At 40.8% G+C, this 24531-nt stretch overlaps 1 protein-coding gene across 7 annotated transcripts in view; it reads right to left on the bottom strand.

Annotated features, from left to right (window-relative positions):
- LOC118777303 (centrosomal protein of 170 kDa-like) overlaps window positions 1–24531 on the bottom strand; it is a 60951-nt gene that overhangs the window by 25472 nt on the left and 10948 nt on the right. For all 7 annotated transcript variants that reach the window (XM_036528132.1, XM_036528134.1, XM_036528150.1 and 4 more), the window contains exons 2-8: window positions 21713–21860; window positions 14008–14097; window positions 12906–12984; window positions 11984–12042; window positions 11176–11338; window positions 8675–8812; window positions 386–856 (exon numbers count right to left, since the gene is read on the bottom strand). In XM_036528132.1, coding sequence (XP_036384025.1) covers window positions 386–856; window positions 8675–8812; window positions 11176–11338; window positions 11984–12042; window positions 12906–12984; window positions 14008–14097; window positions 21713–21817 — 1105 coding nt within the window. In that variant the 5' untranslated portion in view covers window positions 21818–21860. The remainder of the gene's footprint in view (window positions 1–385; window positions 857–8674; window positions 8813–11175; window positions 11339–11983; window positions 12043–12905; window positions 12985–14007; window positions 14098–21712; window positions 21861–24531) is intronic.

Below are 24531 nucleotides of genomic sequence, written 5' to 3'. Positions count from 1 at the left end.
TGTGTATATAAAAATTCCTGGAATCCTCTCTTTCTGCTTGTCCTGTGTGTATTTATCCTCTTCAGAACAATGCTTAGACCCTCACAACCAAGCATCCGTTTTAGGGAGAACCATGCCTAAAACCTAACAACCTAACATCCCTTTCAAGGACAGCAACAACTATAACTAGGAAACCTGTATGGTACAACATCCCTCAGTCATAACCCCTGTTGTGAAACAAGCTTCACCATAAGGTTTGTTCTGACTCCTTTAACTTAGTTTTACATGTAGCTGTAGACCTTAAAACACCCTGGAATTTAACTCATAAAACTAATTTTACTATAATTCCACTTTCAAACTGCACTTCCTAAGTGCCTCGTGCAGTGAGGCAGGAGACAGGCCTCACCTTTGAGTCTGTTCAGGTGGACAGGCACGTCACTCTTGATGCTCTTGCTGTCCTCTTCGGTGGACTCCATGCGGGCCAGCGGCGGGTCGTTCTGGGCTAGCCAGTCAGCCACCTTGCTCTCAGAGGCCATCATAGCGGCCTGCAGGGTGCTCAGCTCCTTGTCTTGCTGGGGGGACTTTTTGGAACGGGGGCGGTGGTCTGGAGTGTACTTGGTGACGTGGTCCCTGATGGTGACTTTTCCTGGAGTGGTGTCGTCAAACTCGATAGTGAAGGAGGCGTGGCCCTGAGCAGTGGCTTCAGCGGCAGTGGTAGCTGCGGTGGCGGCGGCCGCCCCCTCTGTGTCCTTGGTAGGGATCTCGTGGATGCTGCTTTCTGCCATCAGAGACTCCTTGGTGGGGATCTCAAAGTAGGTGGGCTCTTGGCCTGGAGGGCACAGGCTGTCCTCTTTGCTCCTGTTGGGCTCCTTCCCATCTGTGGATGCACACAGAGGTTAAATCAATGCTCCAAGGCTGCAGCCCTTATTGCTGGGCTTTTATATGTGTCCAAATGGCTGTCTGAAAAGAAAATCAAGGTCAAACTTCATTGTGAATGTTCATTTACTGCTAACAGTGCTGATGGAAAAGTGAATCAAACAATCAAGGCTGTTTGCTCCTTCATCGTGTGACCTCCTTTGGTCCCCTTATGTGCTCAGGGGTGGGAGAGTGACATTTTACATGGTCTAAAAATTATTGAACCATCTATATGCTGAAAACATCAACTACATCTTATGGGGGAATGTTAAATTGTGTTTTAAAATGCTAATATTACACTTTAGCAGGTGTTCATCATCTTTGCAATCATTGTCAGACAGGTATAAATATTAACAAATAAAAAGCTCTAAAAAGTACAAAGAAAAATGTTGTGCCATGGACAGTATTCTATCTTTTTTATTTTAGTCTATCCTAAGCATTCATTGGGTGCTGCTGAAGATTTTTGTAATTATGTGCATAACTGTATATAGCATTGTAAAAAGAATTTTGGAAAAAAATTCTTTAATGTAAATGCGAGGCGAGCATACCTCAAAAAAGCATATAATATTCAGTCTTCAATAATTTGTATGAAAATGTTAACACTTTAAAAAATGTTACAACCCAGGTAATCTCAAGCTTCGCACATCAGAGCCCACAATAAGCTTGTACTCTCTTGTATTCTCAGGCTTCCCTCTTGACAATGTTGTCTGTGTAACACTAGCCACTAAACCTACAATGACTCATAGCGTTGCAGTTCAGAGCACAAAAGCAGGAGGAAGCACAGTGTCGGTACTAAAATGAGGCATTGAGATCGCTCATGACAACAGACAATCCCTTCACTATTAAAGTGAATCAAGCGAAGAGCGGACATACATAAAACTCAAAAATTACATAACATCTAAACTCAGATATGTTGTTTGAGAATGAAACATATTCTCCCTGACTTCTTTCAACTCTGAGGTTGATCTGTATATTGACAGCTCATGTAAACACGTGATAACATGACATTTTATAACAAGTATATTGATGCCCACCTACCTCAAGTCAAACAAACAGCAAGAGACTAATGGTTTCTAACATAAACTATGCACATCACCAAGAAAATGCTACAAAAACAGCCAAGAGAACTGCAGCACACGACCTACTCTGAAATCCCAGCCTAGTAAATGGATTTACATGGGACAAGTGGATCCAAGCTCCTCAGTGTTTGTCAGAAGTGTGACTAAGCTTGAAAATGTTCCTGTTTTATAAAGGGTGCTTGCTTCCTGTCTACACTGGTTACTCAGACTTCAACAAAAATGGAACAAAAACACATGATGCTGGCACTCTATGGGAAAGAGCCAAGGCTTGAGCCATTTGCTTCTGGTAACCATAGGCCCACCGTTCCTACAGTCTCTGTAACATTGAAAAGCAAATACTACAAATCAAAGGCATAAACTCATAGGCCTGAGGCTGAAGAGGTTGACTGAAGTGCATATGACTAAGTACTTCAGAGCAGGTCAATAAGAACAGTAAGAATGTTGTCTTCTTGGGTGGACCCCACACTTAAATGTGGTAAAATCCACATTTACACTAACTACAAAATACAGTGATACTCTGGAATGATACAGTGAGGTGCTGGAAAGGGCCTGCCTATCAAAACTGATTCTGAACTACAGAGAAAGGCTTGACCATTGCAGGAAACAAAGTGTGTCCTTTTCATTACATAATTTTTTCCAGAGCAAAATACATATCTTTCATTTCACCTACTATCCAATTATACAGTTGGACATTTTCTGAGGAAATTCAGGTTACTTTGCTCAAGGGTACAACAGCAGCATCCAGTGGGAATCAAACCAGTCATCTTTGGGTCACAAGCAATCCTTACCACTAAATCACACTAATCCCACAAATGAGTCCTTTTGTCTCATTCAAAACAAAGGTGAGACAGTACTATAAATGGAGACATGAAGTAAATATTCAGACAGACAAAATAAAAGAACTTGGAAAACGTTCATTACAAAACAAACGGCTAACAAGAGCTCAAGGAGGAGACTCTGTGTCTTGCAGCTGATGTGCATTGGCAAAAAAAGCAGAGTGGGCTGAAGCTGGCTCCAACAGAGCATATGCACACACAAATGTGTGCAAACGTGCACACTCGTGTGCACCCACATACATATTACACACATGCACACACACACACATACACACACACGTGCACAAACACCCACACACACACACACACACACACACAACCAACCTCACACACACACACACACATACGCTAGGGATGTGAATTTTAAGAAGTGTCCTTAATCGATTGTTGTTAACCTTATCAAATAATAATCGATTAATTGTCAAGTTTTTTTCTTAGCCCACCCAATACCGTTTAGTAGGCTAGGTGTAAATTCTACGATCGGTGAAGTTTATTGTACTCTAGGCTATTATAAAAGCCTTGTATATATATGTAACGGAGTGCCTGTACCTTTAAGCAGAAGCAACAGCGGCAGTGCGGCGTCGCATCAACTGACGTCACGGTATGCGACACTAGTCATGCTAATTGTTTGCCGTGGGATCCCTTTAAAAGCCCGGCACTGCTGCAGCCAGGTAGGCGATTTGAATTCTGCTCGATTTGGCATTTTGCGTCTTATGCTCCAGTCGCTATCGTTGTTGAGCAGTAGTTGGGTGCCCACGTCTCAACCGTGAAGGTATGTTGGTCAACGCTTGCTTGACGCTGTGATTTTATGTATGCCAGATTCGGGTTGCTAACTTCTGCCTTTGTTTTAGGGCCAAACACTTGGAATATTGCCCTTATCGTGAGTCGCAGTGTGCCGTATTTGGGGTACCACTCAATCGGTGGGTGCGTGTCCTTGTTTAAGTTACTGGTACGTAGCCATTCTGTGTTTTAGAATTATCGTCAGCAATTCTTAACCTGCTTGTCTAAACTACTGCTATCTGCTTTACTTAGGCTGCTTTGCTGTGTTGCGGTGTCAGCACTTAGCAACGGGAGTTCACCTCTCTTCGTCTTTGGCCGTGGTGGGTCGCTTACCGGAAGTGCACAAGATCAAGGCCGCATTTTGGTCACCGGCTGCTGTTTTGTCATCAATAACTCTTTTCGTTTTATGACTCTTATTTAGCGAATGCTCTATCGCGGCGGCACCGTACGAGGGTGGCCGGAGCATCTGAGTGGTAACGTGTGATCGTGTGTGTTGGTGCGTGTGTGCGTGCAGGTGATTGTGTGAGTTAGTGTTGAGGGCGCTGGGTGTGTGTAGACGTGCTCCGTGTTGGTGTGGGGTGCATGCTCGTGCGTGTGTGTGTGCGTATGGATATCGGGTATGGGGTTTCCTGGTGGGTAGCATGAGGAATGATCTACTGTGGTATTGTATTGTATTGTAAACATAATCTTCTTTGTTAGCTGTCTTGGTTGTTGTGGTTGTTGTTGTTGTTGTTTTCTGTTGTTTATTTTTGGTTTGGGTGTCTTTTGCGTCTGATACTAGGCCCCATCTGTGACTAGTCTGCCCTCCTGGGCCCGTGTGTTTCACCTTGACTTTTCACACATTCCAGGATTGGTTAAGGCACCTTGTTGTGCCCATTGGGGAAGTGTTATGTGTTGTGATTTGTACTGGTGTTATTACCTGTGGCCATAATTGCTATTTGGTTAGCCCTGTGGGCTCAGACCTAACTGGTGGGGCCCTTTTCTGATGTTGTCTTATTATTGTCTTTCTTTTCTTTCCTGGCAGGACTGGGGACATCCAGTAGGGAGGCTTGACACCTGGTGGTGGGTATTTGTGTCTTTGCTCCACCATCATTTGCAGTGTAGTGTCACCGGGGTGTGCAGTGCAGTGTGTGTGTGTGTAGCCACGTGTGGTCCTTCTGACCCTCCTTCCAGACAAGGTCTCCCTCTGGTAAGCTCCGCTCCTGTTCATCCTAGTTTATTTTGTGTCTTCGGTATCCGCTATCGGTACGATATTCCTCTGTGTCTAACTGGGTGTTTAGCCCCACTAATGAAAGTGTAACCATCAGACCAATCAAAATAAAGAGTGTATACAATTTTAATAGAACCCTGTCTCTGCTTCATCCTTGCACGAACCTGTGTGCCTTGGTGTGGATTATACAGGAAGCTGGTTGTATTTGGTAACCGGTGGTTAGTTCCTACCAGGCTTATTTCCTACATAGAGATCAGACCTCCAGTAGGTGGCGTAGTCGACACAAAGCTCTAATCATTGCCCCGGCTCCTCTACATATACATAACACAAATGCATGTTAAATGTTTATTGTAAATCAAAAATATAGGGCGTTCTTGTATAGCATATCAAAAAATGTTGTGTAGGCCTAGGTTTCATTTTCCTATTAAGGCAAACAGGAAAAAGGGTGAAAAAGTAAAACAACTCCGTTTCGTTTGTCTCAAGTGAACCGATAGCCTAACATTATCCCTCTTGATCGATATAGACGACAGTAGCCTAAACTGAGCCTTATGAACTAAAGGCATACACACTTCAGAATCTGATCTCCTATGCTCACAAAAGACCTAAATAACCTAAAACCTAAGTATTTTTATTCAGGAAGATCAGCATATCTACGTGGTCAGGGGTGGGTCTTGTGCGCAGTCTGTTCACAGTAAGGCCAGCTGCTGAGAATATGAAACTTATTTGTTATGGTATGCAGCGCGCATGTTACCTTATATGGTTTGTTATGTTTTCATTTGCGTTATTAAGTGTCTCATAGATTTCGGTTAGCATTTCCTATATTTTTAGAGTTAAATCGCTGTTTGCTCAAAGCTAAAATTAGCTAGAATTTCTCCAATCTAGTGTTCTAATGGCACCAGTTTTAGCATATGCGCTAAACAGCTAATCACACCAGTGTGACCGTACGCGTGACAGGGTTAAAACGAAATTTGCCATTCAGCACATCCGCGTTTGCCACGCCTTTCAGTAATTTAGCCAGGTAAATATCCGCACTGGAATTACGGAAGGCAGTTGCAGTCAAACTTGATAATATGATTAATTTGCGTTAAAAAATGAATGCGTTAAAGTTTGCAGATTAATCGCGATCAAGCGTTAACGCGTTAACATTCAGCCCCAATTACAAGAGGAAACAGTTCTAAACTTCTGGAAGTTTAAATCAATTAATTGTTTAATTACATCTTAATCGATTAAATTATTATTAACAGTTAATCCATAGTCGATTAATTGTTAACAGCCCTAACATACGCACATGTGTACAAACACATGCATGCACCACCAAACAAAACAAAGCGACACAGAATCATACTGTGAGTCTTTTTACCGTGACTGAGTCTATGTACTCTACGTTTGCTTTCAAATTTCAAACCCTTCATATCGAAAGGCTTGGCACAACATTTCAGGATTAAATGGACACAGAAATCCATAAAAATACTGTTTCCTGACCGAACTTTGATGCCTTTCCGCTCATTTCGGCATCTCAGTCAGACGTCTGCCTGTAGCTCATTAGGTTAGTGTTCCACAACATGGAGTAACGAAAACAAAGTCCCACTTGTTTCACAACCTCCTGCTATGAAATCATTAAATTAGTCTATGCCACTCCAGTGCACACGGTAAAAAGGTACACAAAAAACAAATCCTTGAGCGAATATCAATATTCTCTGGCTGTCAGGCGGCATCAGCAAAACAGTGCCCATCTATTGGTCATTTTAGTGGATATTGTTCCACTAGAGTATGCGGTTATAAAATAGGGCTGTTCTGTTTATCATTTCACTGACTGGTCAACTGCACCATTAGGGCTGCAATGGTACAGAAATTTCTTCACCGCGATAATCGAAGAATACCACCTTGCCGTTTGCGGAAATACCGCAACCAAACCCCCCTGTGTTTAATTATTGATTCATTTGACGTTACTTGTCCCTTAACCCTTTCGTGCGTACAGTCACACTGCTGTGATTTGCCGTTTAGAGCATATGCTAAAACTGGTGAGATTAGAACACTAGACTGGAAAAATTCTAGCTAATTTTAGCTTTGAGGAAACAGCGATTTAACATTAAAACATATAGCAAATGCTAACTGAAAACTATGAAACTTAATAACGCTAATGAAAACATAACGAATTGTAACGTAACACACACGCTACACAGCATAAAAATAAATTACGTGCAAAAGGGTTGCGTTTCAAACACCATATAAAATGCTAAATATTTGGTTGATTAACTTAAAAAAAATAGTTATTACACACATTTAAAAGCATTTTACGTGATTTTTTTTTACGCATTGTAATTAATAAACATGGTTATAGACAGGGGTTATCATACATTGAATGTTTTCCTCCATAACATTATTTGTTGACAGTTGCAGTTGCTCCAGACTCGCAAACCGCTTCTCCTCAGTGTCAGTCCTCTGGATTGATTTGATTGGTCAGTCGACCAGAAGGTTACAATGACGTGATGCGCTTGCTAAATGTTATGTGTATGCTCAGTGCAGAGGTCTGGGTGTTTTAGAACCATTTTCTCTTTCTCGTGTGTAGAGATTTAAAAAAATGTGTGCACTGTGGACGTGATGCTTTTCAAAACTGATAGAAAAAAGTTTTTGTCTATGTGTAGACAAGGCCACAGACCAAGCCAAAAGCTACATGAGGATGGCAGCACTCTCAGGTAAGGGAAAAAAAAGCTGTTATGACGGTCATGGCGGTGGCAGGATCAACACCGCGGTACACCTCCTAATACTGCAGTATGGCGGTGATGTGGTTATTGTTGCAGCCCTATGCACCATGTCCCCTTGGGAAACTGCACATGCTAACCAAATTCAAAAAATCGTTCATGAAGATGTATCATGGTCCTCAAGAGAGAGCAGTCTTTCTCAGTACAACCCACATCATCAAAATTCAGTACAGGTAGGCAGTTAATTTCAAACCCAATAATCTGCCATTGACCAGTGTTTATATGTCCAAATGTAATGACACACTATTTAGGAAAGTGACACACAATTTATCCCCCTAAACCTAAATATTTTACTATTATGGCTATCCTTGTGAAATAAATATTGGTTTAACTCACTGTTTAAGCAAAGTGGCAATAACATTCATGGTGCACTCATAATCCTTGAACTTCTGGGCGATCCTGTTTGCTTAAACCCCTGGCCCTTTGAGAATTATGAACCATAACATGTCAGTGACCCAGCTGGAGTGATGGAGCTGCTCGAGGCCCAATAGCACACCTATGTGCAATAGAGACATGGAGAGCTCCCCTAACACCACACCAGGCCAAAAGGTTGGCTTTTGTCTGCTCTTGACTCTAGACACTGCTGTGTTCACAGGGTCCCCTGCTGAGCTAATCTGCATGGTCTGAGCCACCAATAATCCATGATCCTATTATTCCTGCACTGCCAGACTTAATGAGATCAAAACCCTCCAGCCAAGCACAGCGAAAAACAAACTCCACCACTCTCCTGCCTTAATGCAGCCCACTGAGATCAGCATATGCAGACTCACTACCTACACAAACTTTTTCTACTTACAACACAAATAATCATGAACAGTAAATACAGTACAAATGGTATAAAAATCTGCATTTAACATATGATGTGTATGTACCTTAAACAGGTTCAAGGACTTACAACATACATACAGACATAGAGTGCACCATTTTAGTAAACTGACCTTTGAATACCATACGACATCACAATATCACAACATCCCACTTCCCCAATGCATGTGGTTATGGACACTGTTGTATCCAGAGTGGATACCAGGTTCAGATCATTTTCAGAGACCCATGGTGGATCAAAGAGCCATCCCTTTAGCACAGTTAGTAGCTGGGAGTGGCCAGCTTTACCTGACACACTGCTCTCCTGCCTCTTGCTAGACCCTTTGGTTTCCTGCTTGAAGGAGTTCTCATCGTCAGCATCCCCGTCCCCCCACCAAGATGGCTGCCCATACAGAGGGGTCCCCCGATGCAGCGCTGCGAGATCCCCTGAAGAAAAACATAAATGATGGTTGGTGAGTAACTGCTTTACTGGCCATCGATTCCTGAACCTGAATAGCTGAACAGGGACCTCTTACTTATCAAAAGGGTGTGAACAAATGTGATTGTCCCATACATAGACATTCTGCAGAGGTACAAACAAGGTTCTGGATGCTTTCCTTCTCCACCTCCACACTGCCAAATGTCCAAAGAACAATCAAAAGAGCTGCAAGGAAGCTATTTATTCATTACTCACACTTTGTTCATGTCATCAACATTTTCTGCAGAGCTTTACTGGAGGGGTTCATACAGTAGCTCTGACTAAATTCAAATTGTGGATGAATTATGCTTAAAAGCAGTTTATCGATATGGTTGAGGAAGAATTTGGACATAAATTATGACTCAGCATATTACCATGAGTGTCTGTGTTAAAATTATTGCCCAAATGCAATTCAGATCTTAGGTGTTTATTTTTTAACCCATTAGGACACAACAAAAACAGTGTACCAGTAATGTACAAAAACCCTTAAAAATCAATGCATGACTTAGACTGTTACGATATCCATGTCTCTCCTATGCATGGTGATTCTGACAGCATTAAGGACAGCCAAGCATTGCCAGCATTTCTTCATACAAACAACATAGTTTGGTAGTGTGAAAACTGGCTGAGAGTGTGGGTGGTGGACATTAACATAATGTTAACAGTTATCTAGAAGACATAACAAGGTGGAGGTGGAATTAAAGGCATTCTTGCTGCAAAATGTCCTTCTGTTTTACTGGCTAGAAAATATTTGGAACCTGCAAAAAAAGGCATAACACTCTCTCCGGGAAAAAAGAATACACTTTATTGAGCGAAAAACACAATGTTTTGTTTGTCTGACGAAGGCTCCTGAGACAGCCCAAATGTCATGTTTTCACTTCAGCAAAGCGTTCTCTTGGTGAGTGGTGCTTGTGCTTTCCGGCAGTTTTATGTTTGGCTTTTTATGGCAGTGGCTTGTCTCAGCCGTCTGAGCACAAAAGTACCTTCCTTTAGAAAATATTTTGAGACACTGCTGTTTGGGGGGCCTGAAGAGATACCTGTAGATTTATAAGTCGATTCTCATACCTCCTCACTAACCAAAAGAATATGGTGGAGAAAATATAAGTGTACAGACAGAGAATAGCTGGAAATTCATATCAGGTGTTTTGAAGTGGAGCAGTGCCCTGTGGTATGTGACTGCGTGGGGCTACGCAACCCTTTTATTGAGCTTACTCTGCAATTATGCAAAGCGAAATTTGCATCTTACCATGCATCGCACAACTTTATGCCACATAAGTCGGATGTCAAAACTGATTTTTAGGTTACTGGCTAACAGACTGATAACTTGTCCTTGCCATGGACAGAAGACAATGTATTTAATAATTTGATTATTTTGTGTTTTGCTCCATGGCCCAATATCTCCACACTTTTTAAATTTTAAAGATGTTTGGTTGCCAAAAGACAAGGCAATAAGGTCCATTTTTTCAAAACGTGCTCTTACAGTTTTGGGTAAATTCTCTTTATGCATCAACCAGTGAAGTATTTACCTAGAGCACAGATATGCATTCCACATTTTTGGAGAATCTATCTTTATATTTTGGATAAATATTTCAAAATAGGGGGCAAAATGTCACAATATTACAATGTTACATTCCAAAAAACATTGCATGACCTGACAATAAAATGTTTACAGGAAGTCATGTGTGTTCTTTCATTATATGCCATGACCTTTGAGTTTTGATGCATTTTAAAGGCCTGGTGAGAATATCTGGGGAACAGTGTATGGTATTTCATGTGTAGCAGTAGATCATTTAATTAATTTTATCATTGACTTGTACTGTTTGTGAAATCAAAGACAGATTTGATTAATTTTGTTAACATTCAAACATATGTAACATATGTAACATATACAGCCCTTAGCTCAGGTCTTCTATATTTACATGTTTCATGTAAAACAATAACACATACAGAGCACACAAACTAAAATATGCTATGCGATGTTGCCTCTTCACTCCTAACACTCTAAATAAAGATTTTACAGCAGTGTTCCCTACTGAAAAGACCCAGTTAACATTTGTGTTGCACAGTGAATCTCTCAATATTATTCCACTGTTTCTGACTGACTGGCAGTCGAGACTATCACGAAACAGGTTCATTTACCCTAATGGCAATATGCTGTTGCAACAGAAATCCTCCTTAGTGCAAGACAACGACATTTAGTGCGTGTGCTTGGCTGAAGAGCGAATGGAATGAAGCTACCACCTGTAGATTTACAGCCAAACACAGTTTGAAAGTTAGAAGAGAGGAGCCCTCCTCGGTGTACTCCAAGAAGATCTTGACACACCACACTCACCTGCCATCTTTTCATCTCCTCTGAGCATTTCATTTGGTTTGGCAGGCCCCTCACAGCTCCCCTCCGCCGCCCTGCTCTCTGTGGCTTTGGTGCTGGGGGACTTGGAGGTCTCCCCGTCGGACGACTTCTTGGTCAGCTGGAGCTGACTGGTGAACTTCTCATGCTGACCAATGGAAAATAAGAGGGGGGCAGGCATCATAAGAGCCAAAAATATCGCTTCACGTCAGGCACACAACCATAATGAAGCACAGGGCTATTATAAGAGCAGTAAATAAAGGGTTCTATGAGTGAATGAGATGTGCGTATACCTTAAACTAGCCTTATGATTACTTCATATCATTGCAGTTGAAAAACTAACACTTATTACATGAATTTCACAGTATGCAGGACTCCTGCAGTGACTCATGAAATAGGCAACAGCACAAGCGGGCACCACTAATTTCCCACTATCACATGGACCTTTTACAGAGTGTTCCCAGTTTGCTCCTATTCAAGGTCACCAAGGTTTGTTCTTTTAAAATGCATTGATCCTTAGCTTAATTATATCTCATTGGAGCCTAAAATTAATTGTCAACTGTAATCAACAGTTTTGAAAAGAATAATCCGAAAGTGTTTGCATAATTAAGCACCCATGGAAGTATATGGAAGCATGACAAAACTGAACTCAAGAGAAAGCAGAATGGATTTGGATTTCTATGAACCTCACAGCTCCATGCGAATGTTTATTTTTCAGTAGGCATCTCTAGATGGCCTTTAAATAGGATACTGAGAAGGATGCTGTACACTGCAGTTCCGAGCAGTGTCCTACCTTAAGGGCCTCCTCTGGGACGTGCAGCTCCCCTCGGACCACCGTGAACAGGTTGGTATGTGAGACAGGTCAGGGAAAACAGCGTGCGCCCCCTCTCTTCAAGGGAAGCAGTGAGGCTACAAAAACATCTGCTTAGCTACTGAAGGCACTGAATGTTCACTGATAACACCCTTCAATGTTGTCAGTCACTGGCAAATGTGAAATCCAAATTACAAGGGATACATGTTGCAATATATGTGAAATATATGGTACATCCTACAAAATAAACAAATTAGTGACTGTTTTATGTCTACAAATTTTGTGCCTATACTGTATTATAGGTTATTATTACTTACATACATCAAGTATGTAATAGGTTTAATATTTGGGCAATACAGCAATAATCAATAATTTACACTGTACTACACTGTATAAATATATAAAAATTGTCATTAAGATACTCCTTTACACGAAGAATGGGACAAACAGGCACATTGAACAAAGGGCAGGCTTTGAGGGGAAATCAAAGGGGAAACTTTGCACTGTAGCACAGACTACATTTTTCACCCTATACTTGCATCACGAGATTGCTCTCCCAGAATGGAGAGGTGCACTCTTCTTCAACTGAACTGCAAACTCTATGGGCTGGGATACTTGAGCAGCAATCACATTTGTGAGGGGAAATTATTCTGGGAATTTAATGAGGTCTTACCAAGGGGAGCCAACACCCCTGAAATATGGATTATTTCAGGGTTGATGTACCAGAGGATTTAGAAGCCCATTCTGAATGCCCAAACAGGAACTTGACCATAGACAACAGTGTTTATCAGATAATGAAAGAATGTTTGTCAAAAGGGACTGTCGTTAAACACCCAGACAACAGATTCCCGACATGAGGACGCAGTCTGTGGGTAGATATGTTGCAATGATCCTGAAAGGATATCATAACCAAACCTCAGCTTGTCATCAGTCTTCAAAGTGATATACATCTGCTCCTGGATTCTGACATCATTCACAAATGTCTGTGAGAAGAATATGACTGCTTTAGTATACAGGGCACAATTGTTACTCAAATGCTTTGAGGACATTGGCTCTTTGCTGGAAACATATACAAGCTATTGCCTCATTACAGCACACTTGGTGCCACAAGGCTATTCTTGGAGGCTTAAAATCATTGTGACCCTTTCAGCTCACTTTCATTTCCCTCCAGGACCCTTCAAACCTCCTGGTTTAGAGTTTCTCTGACAGTCTTGGGTTTGATGATGCGCTTGGCACTGTTCTCTTGCCATTTAATACAAGACTGAACACAGCCAAATCAAATCTTTGGCACAGTCACTCACTGTAAATTTCCAACCTAGCACTAACAGGGAGGTAAATTAGTCAGATAAAAGTCTAATAAACAGAGAAGGCTAAAAAACTACTCTAGTTCCAGCTGTCACTTTCAAATGCACATGTAATTCTTATGTATTATTTAACTGTGAAAGCCTGAAATAAGTCATTAAAAATGTTGTAAAATCTTGAAGCTTCAGTTACTGTGATACTGACCACTGACTGATTTTAGGGATTCCTGTGCAACGGCTAGACCCACTGTAAGCACAGATATTCAATCCCTAGATATGCATAGAAAATTAATTTACCCTTTTCATATGCTTTGCTGTGCTCAAAGAAGATGCTCATCTTGACTGATACGCATGCAATTGTATTTTTATGTAGTGACAAGCAGATGAAGAAGGGAGATCCATTATTTTAAAAATAATATAATACCATTTATTCTTATAACTTATTATTATTAGTATTGTGAACTGAACAGACCTTAGGTACCATACATATATTCAATCACTCATAAAATTAGCATTATTCAATAATATACCAATGACGTTACTTATATTCTCACAATAGTAAACACAGCTAAATTATTCCATTCTGTGGGTGTCTTAACCCAGACTATTCAAAAGAGAATCTAATTCTTGCTATCTGCTCTTATACTGCTTTGTGGTACTTCCTTCCACTTCTTCACCACCGCACTCACATCACCTCTCACTTACCCCATTCAGGCTCCCCAAGTCCTTCACTTTGTGCTCATCACTGGCAGCTTCATAGTTGATGACTGCATGCTGTTTGTCCACACTCCGAGACTATAAACACATGCACAAATAAGCACTATTTGGACATGGTTCATCCAAGCAGGGTAATATTGCAGTGGTTAGTAACAGAATCCTCAACACTGCAGTCTGTATTCATGTCAACTGTACTTCAGCAATATATATATATATATATATCATATATATATCATTATTCCTTATTCTGGTTTATTGTAATAAATATCCAAAATATAAAGATAGCTTCTCCAAAAATGTGGAATCAGGGCTTAAAGCAACAAAATTTTCTGAACCTGAAATAGGACACACGTAAATTTAGCGTTACCACAACAGCTTTGATTCAAAATTGTAAAACAAACAAAAAAAAATACAAATATGAATATGATTTTGTATTACAGTGCTCAAATTGAAAGTGCTTCCTTTTTTCTTAAATACTATTAAAAATGAAAAATGCAACTTCAATAAAAGTTGGTCGAGTAGCAAGATGCTGTGTTACAACTTTGTCCAAGTCATCATCATAGAATCAGACCAAGACATTGAGAATTCTATCCATGTTGCAGTTTGTTGACTCATAAATGTTCAGTGAAAACATCTGTTTTGACAGCTTGTGTGCTAAACTAGGGTGACCATACGTCCTCTTTTTCCTGCACATGTCCTCTTTTTGGGACCTAAAAAATGCGTCCCAAAAAGAGGACATGTCTGGGAAAAAGAGGATGTATGGTCACCCTAGCTAAACACTGCCTAATGTGACAGGCAATGCCGTGAGTGGATAGGTAGCTGGCCTGTGTATTTGGCGCGCTAAGTTTGGAGAATGCAGTTCTCTCCTGTGAGAATGTTTTGCATAGGTCTACTAGCGCTGGCACTATCCTGAAAGACAGGACATGTTCCACTATAAATGTACAAACGCGGACTTTATGATTGCACACGCGGTCTTGGATGGATGAAGCGGCAGCAGCTACAGTGGCCACAGCTCCCGGCAATATTGACGAAGAGCCCGAACATCTGCTTTGTCTGAGGGATCTGTATCATGCCGAACATTTGTCCGTCATTACCACTTTCATCTAACCAAGCCTATCACCATTTATTTATCATCTCCCATTCTATTGTGCTTGTGTCTGTGCCAACCTTCACAAGTTTCGCTTCTATGCTCCCTCTATTTCAATGCATGCTAGCCTACTGTACAGTAATCAATTGATACAGTCTCCGCAAATACTTCCTGGCACCGCCTCACAGAAAGTTGAAACTAGTTGCCGATTGGATAAGCACATTGCTCTCGTGCTACCAGGCTACCATTGGTTAAAACTCATTCTAAAAAACACCACGTCAGTGACAGTTTTTAATTACCAGACCAATTCTTTTAATAGAATTGGTCTGGTAATAATTCATTGCCTGATCTAAAATCTCTGCACGCCAGATTTCCGGCGTAGGGCCAGAGATCATGATCAAATTGTGGTCTCACATTATCAATACACCTGGATCATGGGTGGTAGCAAGAATACATTTGTGTTTAGACTACATTGGCAAAGCAAGTGACTTTCCAAGCTACACACAGCACAGCACTTTCCACCTACTTACAGACATGCAAATCTGCCAGGGGTATTTTACCAGTGGAGGAAGGGGTACAGTCTGGTATGTGTCTCAAGTATTTTATGAAGGTTTATGAAATAATTTGACAGCATGCTTTCCTGTCATCTAATTTAACTAGAATTGTGTTACCATATTGTATCTGTATCTGCAAGCACTGAGCTGTAAAAATAGCAGATCGGAACACTAATCTGATGCCACGCAACTCATGCCTCATACCTTACAGCAGTTCAGAATGAACACAGTTTATCTGATGTGGTATGGCATTTATTTTTCACCTGACCTCATTATTGCAACAGAAGAACAACTCAAAAACTGAGTTAGTTGACAAAAAGATAAGACATTTTTTCTGTGATAGACACCACTGCTGTGACAACTCAAAACAGGAAAATCTGTAGAATTGAAATAAAACAATTTGCACTCATAACTCACAATAACAGGAAAGTAGAGATGCTCTGTCTTGCTGAGTTGGGCCTCTGTCAGCAGATGAATTCTTGCTCTTTTTCTCAGCCAACTTGGCTTAATGCAGTTTTAGTGGAATGCAATTTTAGCAGAATCTCTTTGCCACATGTAGGTACTTTTTCAGTTTATATCTACACTGTTACACCATCACTGAGCTGGTTGTACAAACACAAACAGTAGTTGGTAACTGCTGTTGGACTTAATACGATTATCACTGAGGATAATCAGTATAGTTCTTAAACTTATACAGGTTTAAAAACAGCTACATTTGTAGAAATGTAAGAATATGAATTATATTTCTGTGAGACACATGTTGTCAAAACCAATCAAGGAGAAATCCTCCTTTATACTTACAAGATTCTCACCTAAATGCAGTGGGGATGTCTCCTTCAAAAAAGCTTAAAAACCATTTAGATTTAAAAAATCTTACATGATATGACATGATCATTTTTCTAAATTGCACTGTAAAAGTGCATCATCAGTTGAAGCGAAAACCTCATGTGAGTCAACGTGTTGACAATGAAAGAAAAAGAAAGTGAAAGTTAAAAAGAGAGAAAAGACATTTTCTAGCTGAAATATGCTAGATGACTGCAAATCTACTAGTTGTGCTATTGCAATAACGGGTAAGGGAATGACAGAATGAGTGAAAAAGTGAGAGGCTACATCTCTTGCCAACCTTAATAAGTGGATCAATTGGAATTTGAGAGAGAGAAAAAGTGGTGAGTAATTGGACAACATTCCCTATCGCATGGAGAATGGCCCAAAATGAGACACAAAACTAGCCAGAAAACAGTGCAGGATATCTAGGTCAAATATGGGGCAGATATGGAAACAGAATTTCCCCTTAAGCTACACAACTCTCTTGTCTGAAACAGGTGTGACTGGTCAGCTTGGTCACCCTGACCAAGTGTTCCACTTCCACATGATGGCATTCAGCTTAAACTTCAAGAAGATATGGACGATATTGTTTGATTCAAGACTTTTTTATAATGTCATCTTTGAACATATAAATGGCATTCAATTCTCAAATTTCTGAAAGTACACCTGGTTAGTCCATAACTATTTTTCCAAACAATCCACACTTTAAAAAAAAGCAAAACCAAGCAAACACAGTTACCCCGCTGTGCTGTTCCATCCAGGTCACATGAGAACTAACTAGGAAGAATAAACTCCATTTTACTAAACAGGGCCTTTTTTACCTGTTTAATTTAACTTCAGTTTTATTTTTGCTTTAGAACACAAACCTCAACATTTATCCTATGCACTGCTCATTCAAACTAGCCTGCATCTGTTGAAATACTGGCAGCAGGGCAGGAAAAATAGAAGGTTTACAGTAATAAATTCAACCCCTTATCAATGCCACTGTTTAATTAAGTCACTTTGTGAGGCAGGATAATCATCAATAATAAATCAATCCAGACAATCTTGTGGATGGAGGCAGCAGCTCAGCACAATGAGGAATGAAACTGGGTAAAAATGCAGTGATTCGTTCACAGACACAACATGCAAATCAACACAAGTAATTCATTTCTACCATTACGTAAAGCTTGATGCCCTAATGGGGCCACATACTATAAACTCCAACAAAGATGAACCACCATCTACAGTCTCATTGCACATTATCATTATCACTGGCATTTTACATTACTAAAATTATCTTACTTCCTAGGCAGATGCTCTTATGCTGGGTCTCACTATCTCTGGAATTTAGGTGTTTCGTACAAAACATGTATCTAGGACTGTGCAAGCTAGGTTATCAGCGTCAAATGTGGAATACTGAAGAAACAGTCCTTCTGCCAAAGCAAGAAGACTGAGCGTAAAATTAAAACGACTGCTTCTTGTGTACTTAAAGTCGTCTTCGGGGTGCAGAAATGGGTACAATAACTTCACAGACACCAAACGAGTTCATGTTGATAACTGTTATCTCAGCGCCACTCCACAACACACTCCACATACTACTCTTTTTCTTTCTTCCTCCCCTTTTCCTAGCCAATCACAGAGCAGAACAGAACAGTTACAGGGAAAAGCAATCGATCTCCACTCCAATCAAACTCATTCTAGAACACACTGAAACATTTTCCAGTTCCTACAAAAGTAATGCATACGGCTTTACACTGAAGTGCTGCATTTGTTACATTAAACTTCAGTTGTGATCAGATCGAGGCAGTAAACTTAATTCTCTCAAAAAATTAGAAAACTTTGAATGTAGAACGTCAAGGAAAATTTCTGTCCAAATGACACCACATTTGCTATGATGCAAATGAACACAGTTACATTACTTGAATAAGTTACAGTTTACATTACTTAAACACAGTGTGCAAAAAAATGTGGCCTCCTCACTCTGCAAGCTATATAAAGGGAGCTATGTCATATGTTTTCAGGTGTTTATTCAGGAACACTAAATTAACAACCATTCAACATTTAAAGAGTTTACCTCTGTAACACACAGCCATTTCTCTCATTAAGATCATGCAGTAAAACCATGCTAATGAGGCTTGAGCTCCCTGGAATTGACCCAATGAGAGAAAAAGTGCCCACTGCCAAGAAAGAACTCAACATGAAGTAAACTTGTATATCAATTTCATGAAGCATTCCACCAAGCACTTCCTCTCCTTTGCTCTGGCAGAGTGCCAACCTGACCACCACAGCGAATGCCTCATCAAGCTAAATTTAACCCCAGAGGAATCTGCCCCTTTTCTACTGATAGCCCTGCAAATGAGGGCTTACACACACGTCACCCTGGCTGATAGAAGTTATTCAGCAAAGATCAACCTGCCCCCTAAATCCTGATTCCTCCACAATTTCCAACAGAAGCTGTTCTTGATTGCTATCCTCCATTACAGGGGCTTATATAATCACGGCTGGCCAGGAGAAGACAGAATTTCTTAATTTGAAATTGGGTCTCACTGGAAGAAAAGAGGGACAGGGATCCATTATAAAAATGTGATATTGATTAAAATATGACTGAATATGTGAAAAGGGCAATAATGGACAGATTTAGAAATGTACAACATGGTGTACACCGGATATCAAAATATGTGTTTTGTAGATTTACAATATATACTTTTTCATACTACAGTTTCATAGGGAATTAGATGATCATATTTTTGTGTTAAGTATTGTACATACAATACAATGTACTTTTCATGTACTTTTTCCTTACAAATAATCTCCTTACCACACCAATATGACTTTACAGTACGTTCCACATTGGTTTTGTGTCTGGTCACTGGTATTGCATGTGTTTGGATAACAAACCACAAGTCTTTGGAAAAAGAGCATAACACAACTTATAAACAGTATGTGCATATGGGAGTGCTTTTTATAACCTCACCTGAGAATTCTCTTTCATTTTTTAGTCACTCAGACTTTATCAACCCACACAATATCATTAACCAGATTGTGGCAGAGATGTTATTGATGCATTAAGTTATAGCACTGCATTCTAGCACACCATGCACGTTTTGCGCACTTTTCATTCACTTTTACTGGCATTGAATTTTTCGTGCAGTAGGCTAAGCCTTCTAAAATGTAACCTACTTGGAGCCATGTAACATGAGCTGACTGCCGACAAAAATAATGTGATGAATAAAAGATGAATCATTGGTTGTGTCCATCACACTGACTTGAATCAAAGGCACGCAAATGTACATACAGCCAGCATGTCTCTAACTTCTCTCAGAAAGTAGAATTTAGGAAGTCAGTGCTCTCTAAGCTAAATCTGAGCACATTTCATTTCAACTAAGGTTTTACTGTTAACTCTACGTGAAGTTAAACAAAACCAATGTCCTAAATTGTTACATTCTGATCCACTGTTACAGTGTTACATTTTTTACAATTCAGCAGACCCAGCCTGTAATCAGGAACACCAGCATCACAGTGATGGGTTTGTTATGGAGGTCGGAGCTTGTGTGTGTCTTCCTCTGTGCAATTATTAAAACCTTATGCTTAACTAAAATGAAAATAACATCAATATGCACAAGCTCACTAAATTGAGAGAAGTCCTAGATAAGAGACTAATGACTACTGACTACTATCACTCCAATCCTTCAGACGTGGTCTGAAGACACATCTCTTCAGACTCTACATGGACTGACCTATCACACAATCTCCTCCCCTCCCTGACCACTCACTTCCCAACTCCTGTCTGCTGTCATCTTTCAGCTCCCCATCTGGATCAGTGCTGTTAAAAATTGCGGTGTGTTTTTGTGTTTGTTGTTTTTTTTTACTCTGGCATTCATTGTGCTGCTTTGAAGTTGGATCTTGTTAGTTGCCCTATACCCTGTAGTTGTATAAATTAGCTAGTACTGCATCCTCAAACAGACTTTACTCTCAGCTGAGAACTACTGTCTCATTGTGGAACTGTACACACCCTGTCCCCGTACTGTCGCTATACTTACTGTATGCACTTTTGTATGTCGCTTTGGATAAAAGCGTCTGCTAAATGAATAAATGTAAATGTAAATGTACTGCCAAGAGATACTACAGAGCTAAGACTGATCGATCTATCATAAACTGAAGCTAAAATAAGTCCAACAGACTAAGATGAAGCCTAAACCACACCAAACCAAATCATACCTGCTTATATGTGAATATTTAGAGAAATGTATATATCTATTTTAACCGCATCTTCAACATCGTGACTTCTTTGCATGTTAATAGAGACCCTGCAGCTACAGCTCATAACAGGAGCTGTGAGAGGCTGCAACGCCTGCTCATGGCACCTTAGGACAGAGAGAGGACAGAAGGTCAAATGGAGCTGTTGTGGGGCTTTGTTCACTGGCTGGAGTGTTACTTTCTACATCTATCATGTAGATACATTCTGAATGAATGTGCCTCCATGCCTATACAGCCAGCAAAGCAACCAGTGCAGAACATCAGAAGCCTGACCTGCATTCCACCCATTTAGCTAATATCAGTCTTTATGACAATCAAATCCAGGAGCAAGCTAACAGCAGTTGAAAGATACCTGTACATACTGAGTTAAAAAGATGGGGAGACTTCCCCTTACTGATTTACCTTTCTCTGCCCTATCCTGAGATGTGCAGAATGTCAGCACCTTGAGGCTCAAGTGAAAATGGTAAATGGAGAAAATACGTGACTGATCCAAAGTGGGTTGACAAGTCATGTGACAATAAGTGATAACTAAAATATACAATTAGCTTAGTTATAGCCAGTCATCCACAATAATGGTGGTGCATAGCTAGTTTGCTCAAAGTCTCACTTTGATTCTTTTTTTTGTTTTACACAACTAATGTTGTATGTCTCCTCTGGACAGTTTCTTAGTAGATCTTACTAGACTACCAGGTTTCCCTATGAAAATGTGAAAGTCAATCACCAAGCAGTTAGGCATGTTAACAGGAAATTAAGAATTTAAGAACTTTCTGTGTCATGACAGCAGAGAAGAAGTCTTCTAGACAAAAGAGCAGACTAGAAGCCATTTATTTTGATGAGAGTGCTGGATGTGAGTCCATATGACAGCTGCAGCTTGACTCTAGTGGCTCCTCTTCCTGTGACATTTCACCCTGGCCCAGCCTTGTACTGCCTGTGGTTCAGGCATACTGGACCGGACTGGACTGGGTCAGTGCTTCTCTGGCAACCTTACCTGGAGCATTAGCTCGCAGTCGTCTCGGCCAACGAAGATCATTTCGCGTGGCAAGCGGTGCCTTGTGCCCCCGCTGCTCACCAAGAACCAGGATGTGAGGCTCATCTCTGCTCAGCTTGGCTGGACCCGTCTCAAGCCCTACATCATCCTATGAGGGAGAAAAGCAGGGTTAGACAGTACTCAGGACCCTGAATCAGATACCCCATCTCAACAGAGTTTTCCCTCCTTGAGCTCCGTGTTCCCTGGTATCGAACAATACTTTACTCATGAGAATTTACAAGCAAAAGACACTTTGGCATCACCTCCACATTACAAAAAGCCCTCTGTGGGGTTTTGTTGACCCATAGCTCTCACCGTCACTTTATAATGAATATTTATCAACACATTCAGTTTTTATGGGACATAAAGCTTTTAAGGTCACTGGTATACAGTCAAATATCTATAAATTATGAAATATGCACAAGTAAAGTTTGTCAGTATGCAATGGTGTTTCAAGTGAGACACACTCCTAAAAACTAGAATCCACCCCCTTACTGAAGATGGAGGTGTTCTACATTCTCTACTTGATCTATCTGTCAATTGTGACAGTGTGAAAGGATGAGGGCTATTATTTACTTGCTCACTCCCATCCACCAGCAGCAGCAGTCAGGAGAAACAGCGCACAACTCTCTCTCACTCCCTGCCTCTTCCACCTATCTATCATAGACATCACAACAAGAGACAAAGGCAGCTAGGCTGGAAATCCCTGTTTTTTCTGCCAGTTGGAAAAAGGGGATCAGATTCAGCCGTTCTAAGCTGCAGTTGCTGATATCTGGAAAATGGGAATATCTGAGGTGGGACTGGTGTCTTTATCCCAGAATCCAAAAATCTCCCAGGCGGATGGCTTTTTGACCCCAAAATAAAAAAATCTCCCACCGGGATGGTTTATTGACCGCCTCCAACAGAATGCCTTGTGAAACTGCATTATGATTAGGCTTTTCTTCCAGCAAATGTTTTCAAAGTTCTGTTCAGCAAGACATTTTCTCAGCCAGATTTCTGCTTGTGAGGGAATATAATGATGAAGCTTTTCACAAGACATTTTAACTCATTCAGCTCAGTGTTTTCCCCTAAATTCACATTTGAAAATTAGAACCTGAAATGCATAAAATGAACTACATGCTCTAAGGTGTCACCCAGCTCTTCACAGGACACTTTGTTAAGTCTTCAGCATCACCAAGAACATCGTTCATTCTGTAATCCTAATGCTGAACATGTGAGGAAGGACTGTGCTCGCACACTAATTGGCAAATGCTTGGCTTCGGGTCCAGGTGGTCAAGGGATTCCCCCTGTTGCTCAACAAAAAGTATACTCTTTTACCAACCTCACAAGGACAGCAGAAAGAATGGCTTTTACATGTCAGACTCAAAGGTCCAGACCTCATTCTAATCATAGTTTTCATTCTGCTTTCTAATAAATGGGGCTCTTGGAGCACAAAACCAAGTGACATTACAGCCACACTGCCCCACCGGAGCACCCTGTTCAATGCATTTTATTTCAGCTAAACATGGCCTCCGAGTGACTTCCAGGATTCCACAGCCTGTGAGAGACATCCTAGCTCTGCCAAACCAAGGAGACAAGTACAGAAGCTATATCTGCCTAGCCTCACAGGACCCCTATCATTGCAGACCAGTCATATTAGCACCTTGAGCTACAGACACTTGAATTAATAAAAAAATAATATAGCCTAATCATCAAATAAATAATAGTTTTTTTTCTCTGAAGATCACTCTATCCCTGCTGTGCAGGTGTCCATCTACACAGTTTGGGACATTCTCCAGTACAGCACCAGTGTGAGGCAGCCCATTCTTTAATCACATTTGGAAAAACCAAGCAGAGGATATCCTTGGCATGTAAGCAGCTTTCCTCATGCCATTCTGTTGTATTTTCCAATAAATGCTGAACATGCTGACACTTTTTTCATAGTAAACACGCACCCACAGATCTACAGAAGCCCATTCTAAAAGCATTTCAGAAAAATAAGAAATACATGCTTTAAGATGTCATTTGTATGCGGAGTATTCCATTCCATTTTAAAAAATGCACAAAACCTACCCTTTATGCATGAGTCTGCTCTTACCAATGTTGAAATTGGTGCAAACATATTACACAAAAAGACACACAATAACTGACCGTTTACACTGAGCAAATGACTCAGCATTTGGTTCATGGCTTAACATCATACAGCGCCAATGTCTAAAATCAGCCTTTCCCATCCCAGCATGCAACATGGCTTTCTGGGCCAAACACCAATTTCATCATCCTGTGTGTCAGAAGCAACCACCCCCCAGGCCACACTAACACAGAGCTGGGATTGTTCAGGCTAACTGCGTACTTTGTGGAGAGAAGATATGAGGAGAAGGAATGGAGGGGAATAAAAAATGTAATCTACGACAGAGACAATTCCTGGAGAGCTCATCTTCATGGCCATTTGGGAAGGAAGTGCAATTACCAGCCTTGTTCATTATTACTCTCGGAGTGTGTCCCGGAAGAAACACCCTGTATTTACAGGTCAGGTCTTCAGAGAGAATAGGAACCTATTCAATTACTAAAGAAGACTTTGTGTAGCGGGTGGTATCTTGCGTTGTGTTACATGGGTCAGCGAGTGAGCGAGTTTCGAACTTTGGTTCTCACTGCTCGCTGCAAACCCCTTACGGCCAGCGTTGTTGCCAGCTGAGCTAAACGCAAATTGCCCCTAGCCTATTGGCGACAACACTACTTAGCAAGGTCTCGGGGAATGACGTAGCCGCTGCAACCGCTTGGCTACCTGCTACCTGCTACCT

Source organism: Megalops cyprinoides, chromosome 1 (genome assembly GCF_013368585.1).
Source record: "Megalops cyprinoides isolate fMegCyp1 chromosome 1, fMegCyp1.pri, whole genome shotgun sequence".
Lineage (NCBI taxonomy): Eukaryota > Metazoa > Chordata > Actinopteri > Elopiformes > Megalopidae > Megalops > Megalops cyprinoides.
The sequence above is the reverse complement of the archived record's forward strand: the minus strand, read 5'-3'. Positions and strand labels throughout refer to the sequence as shown.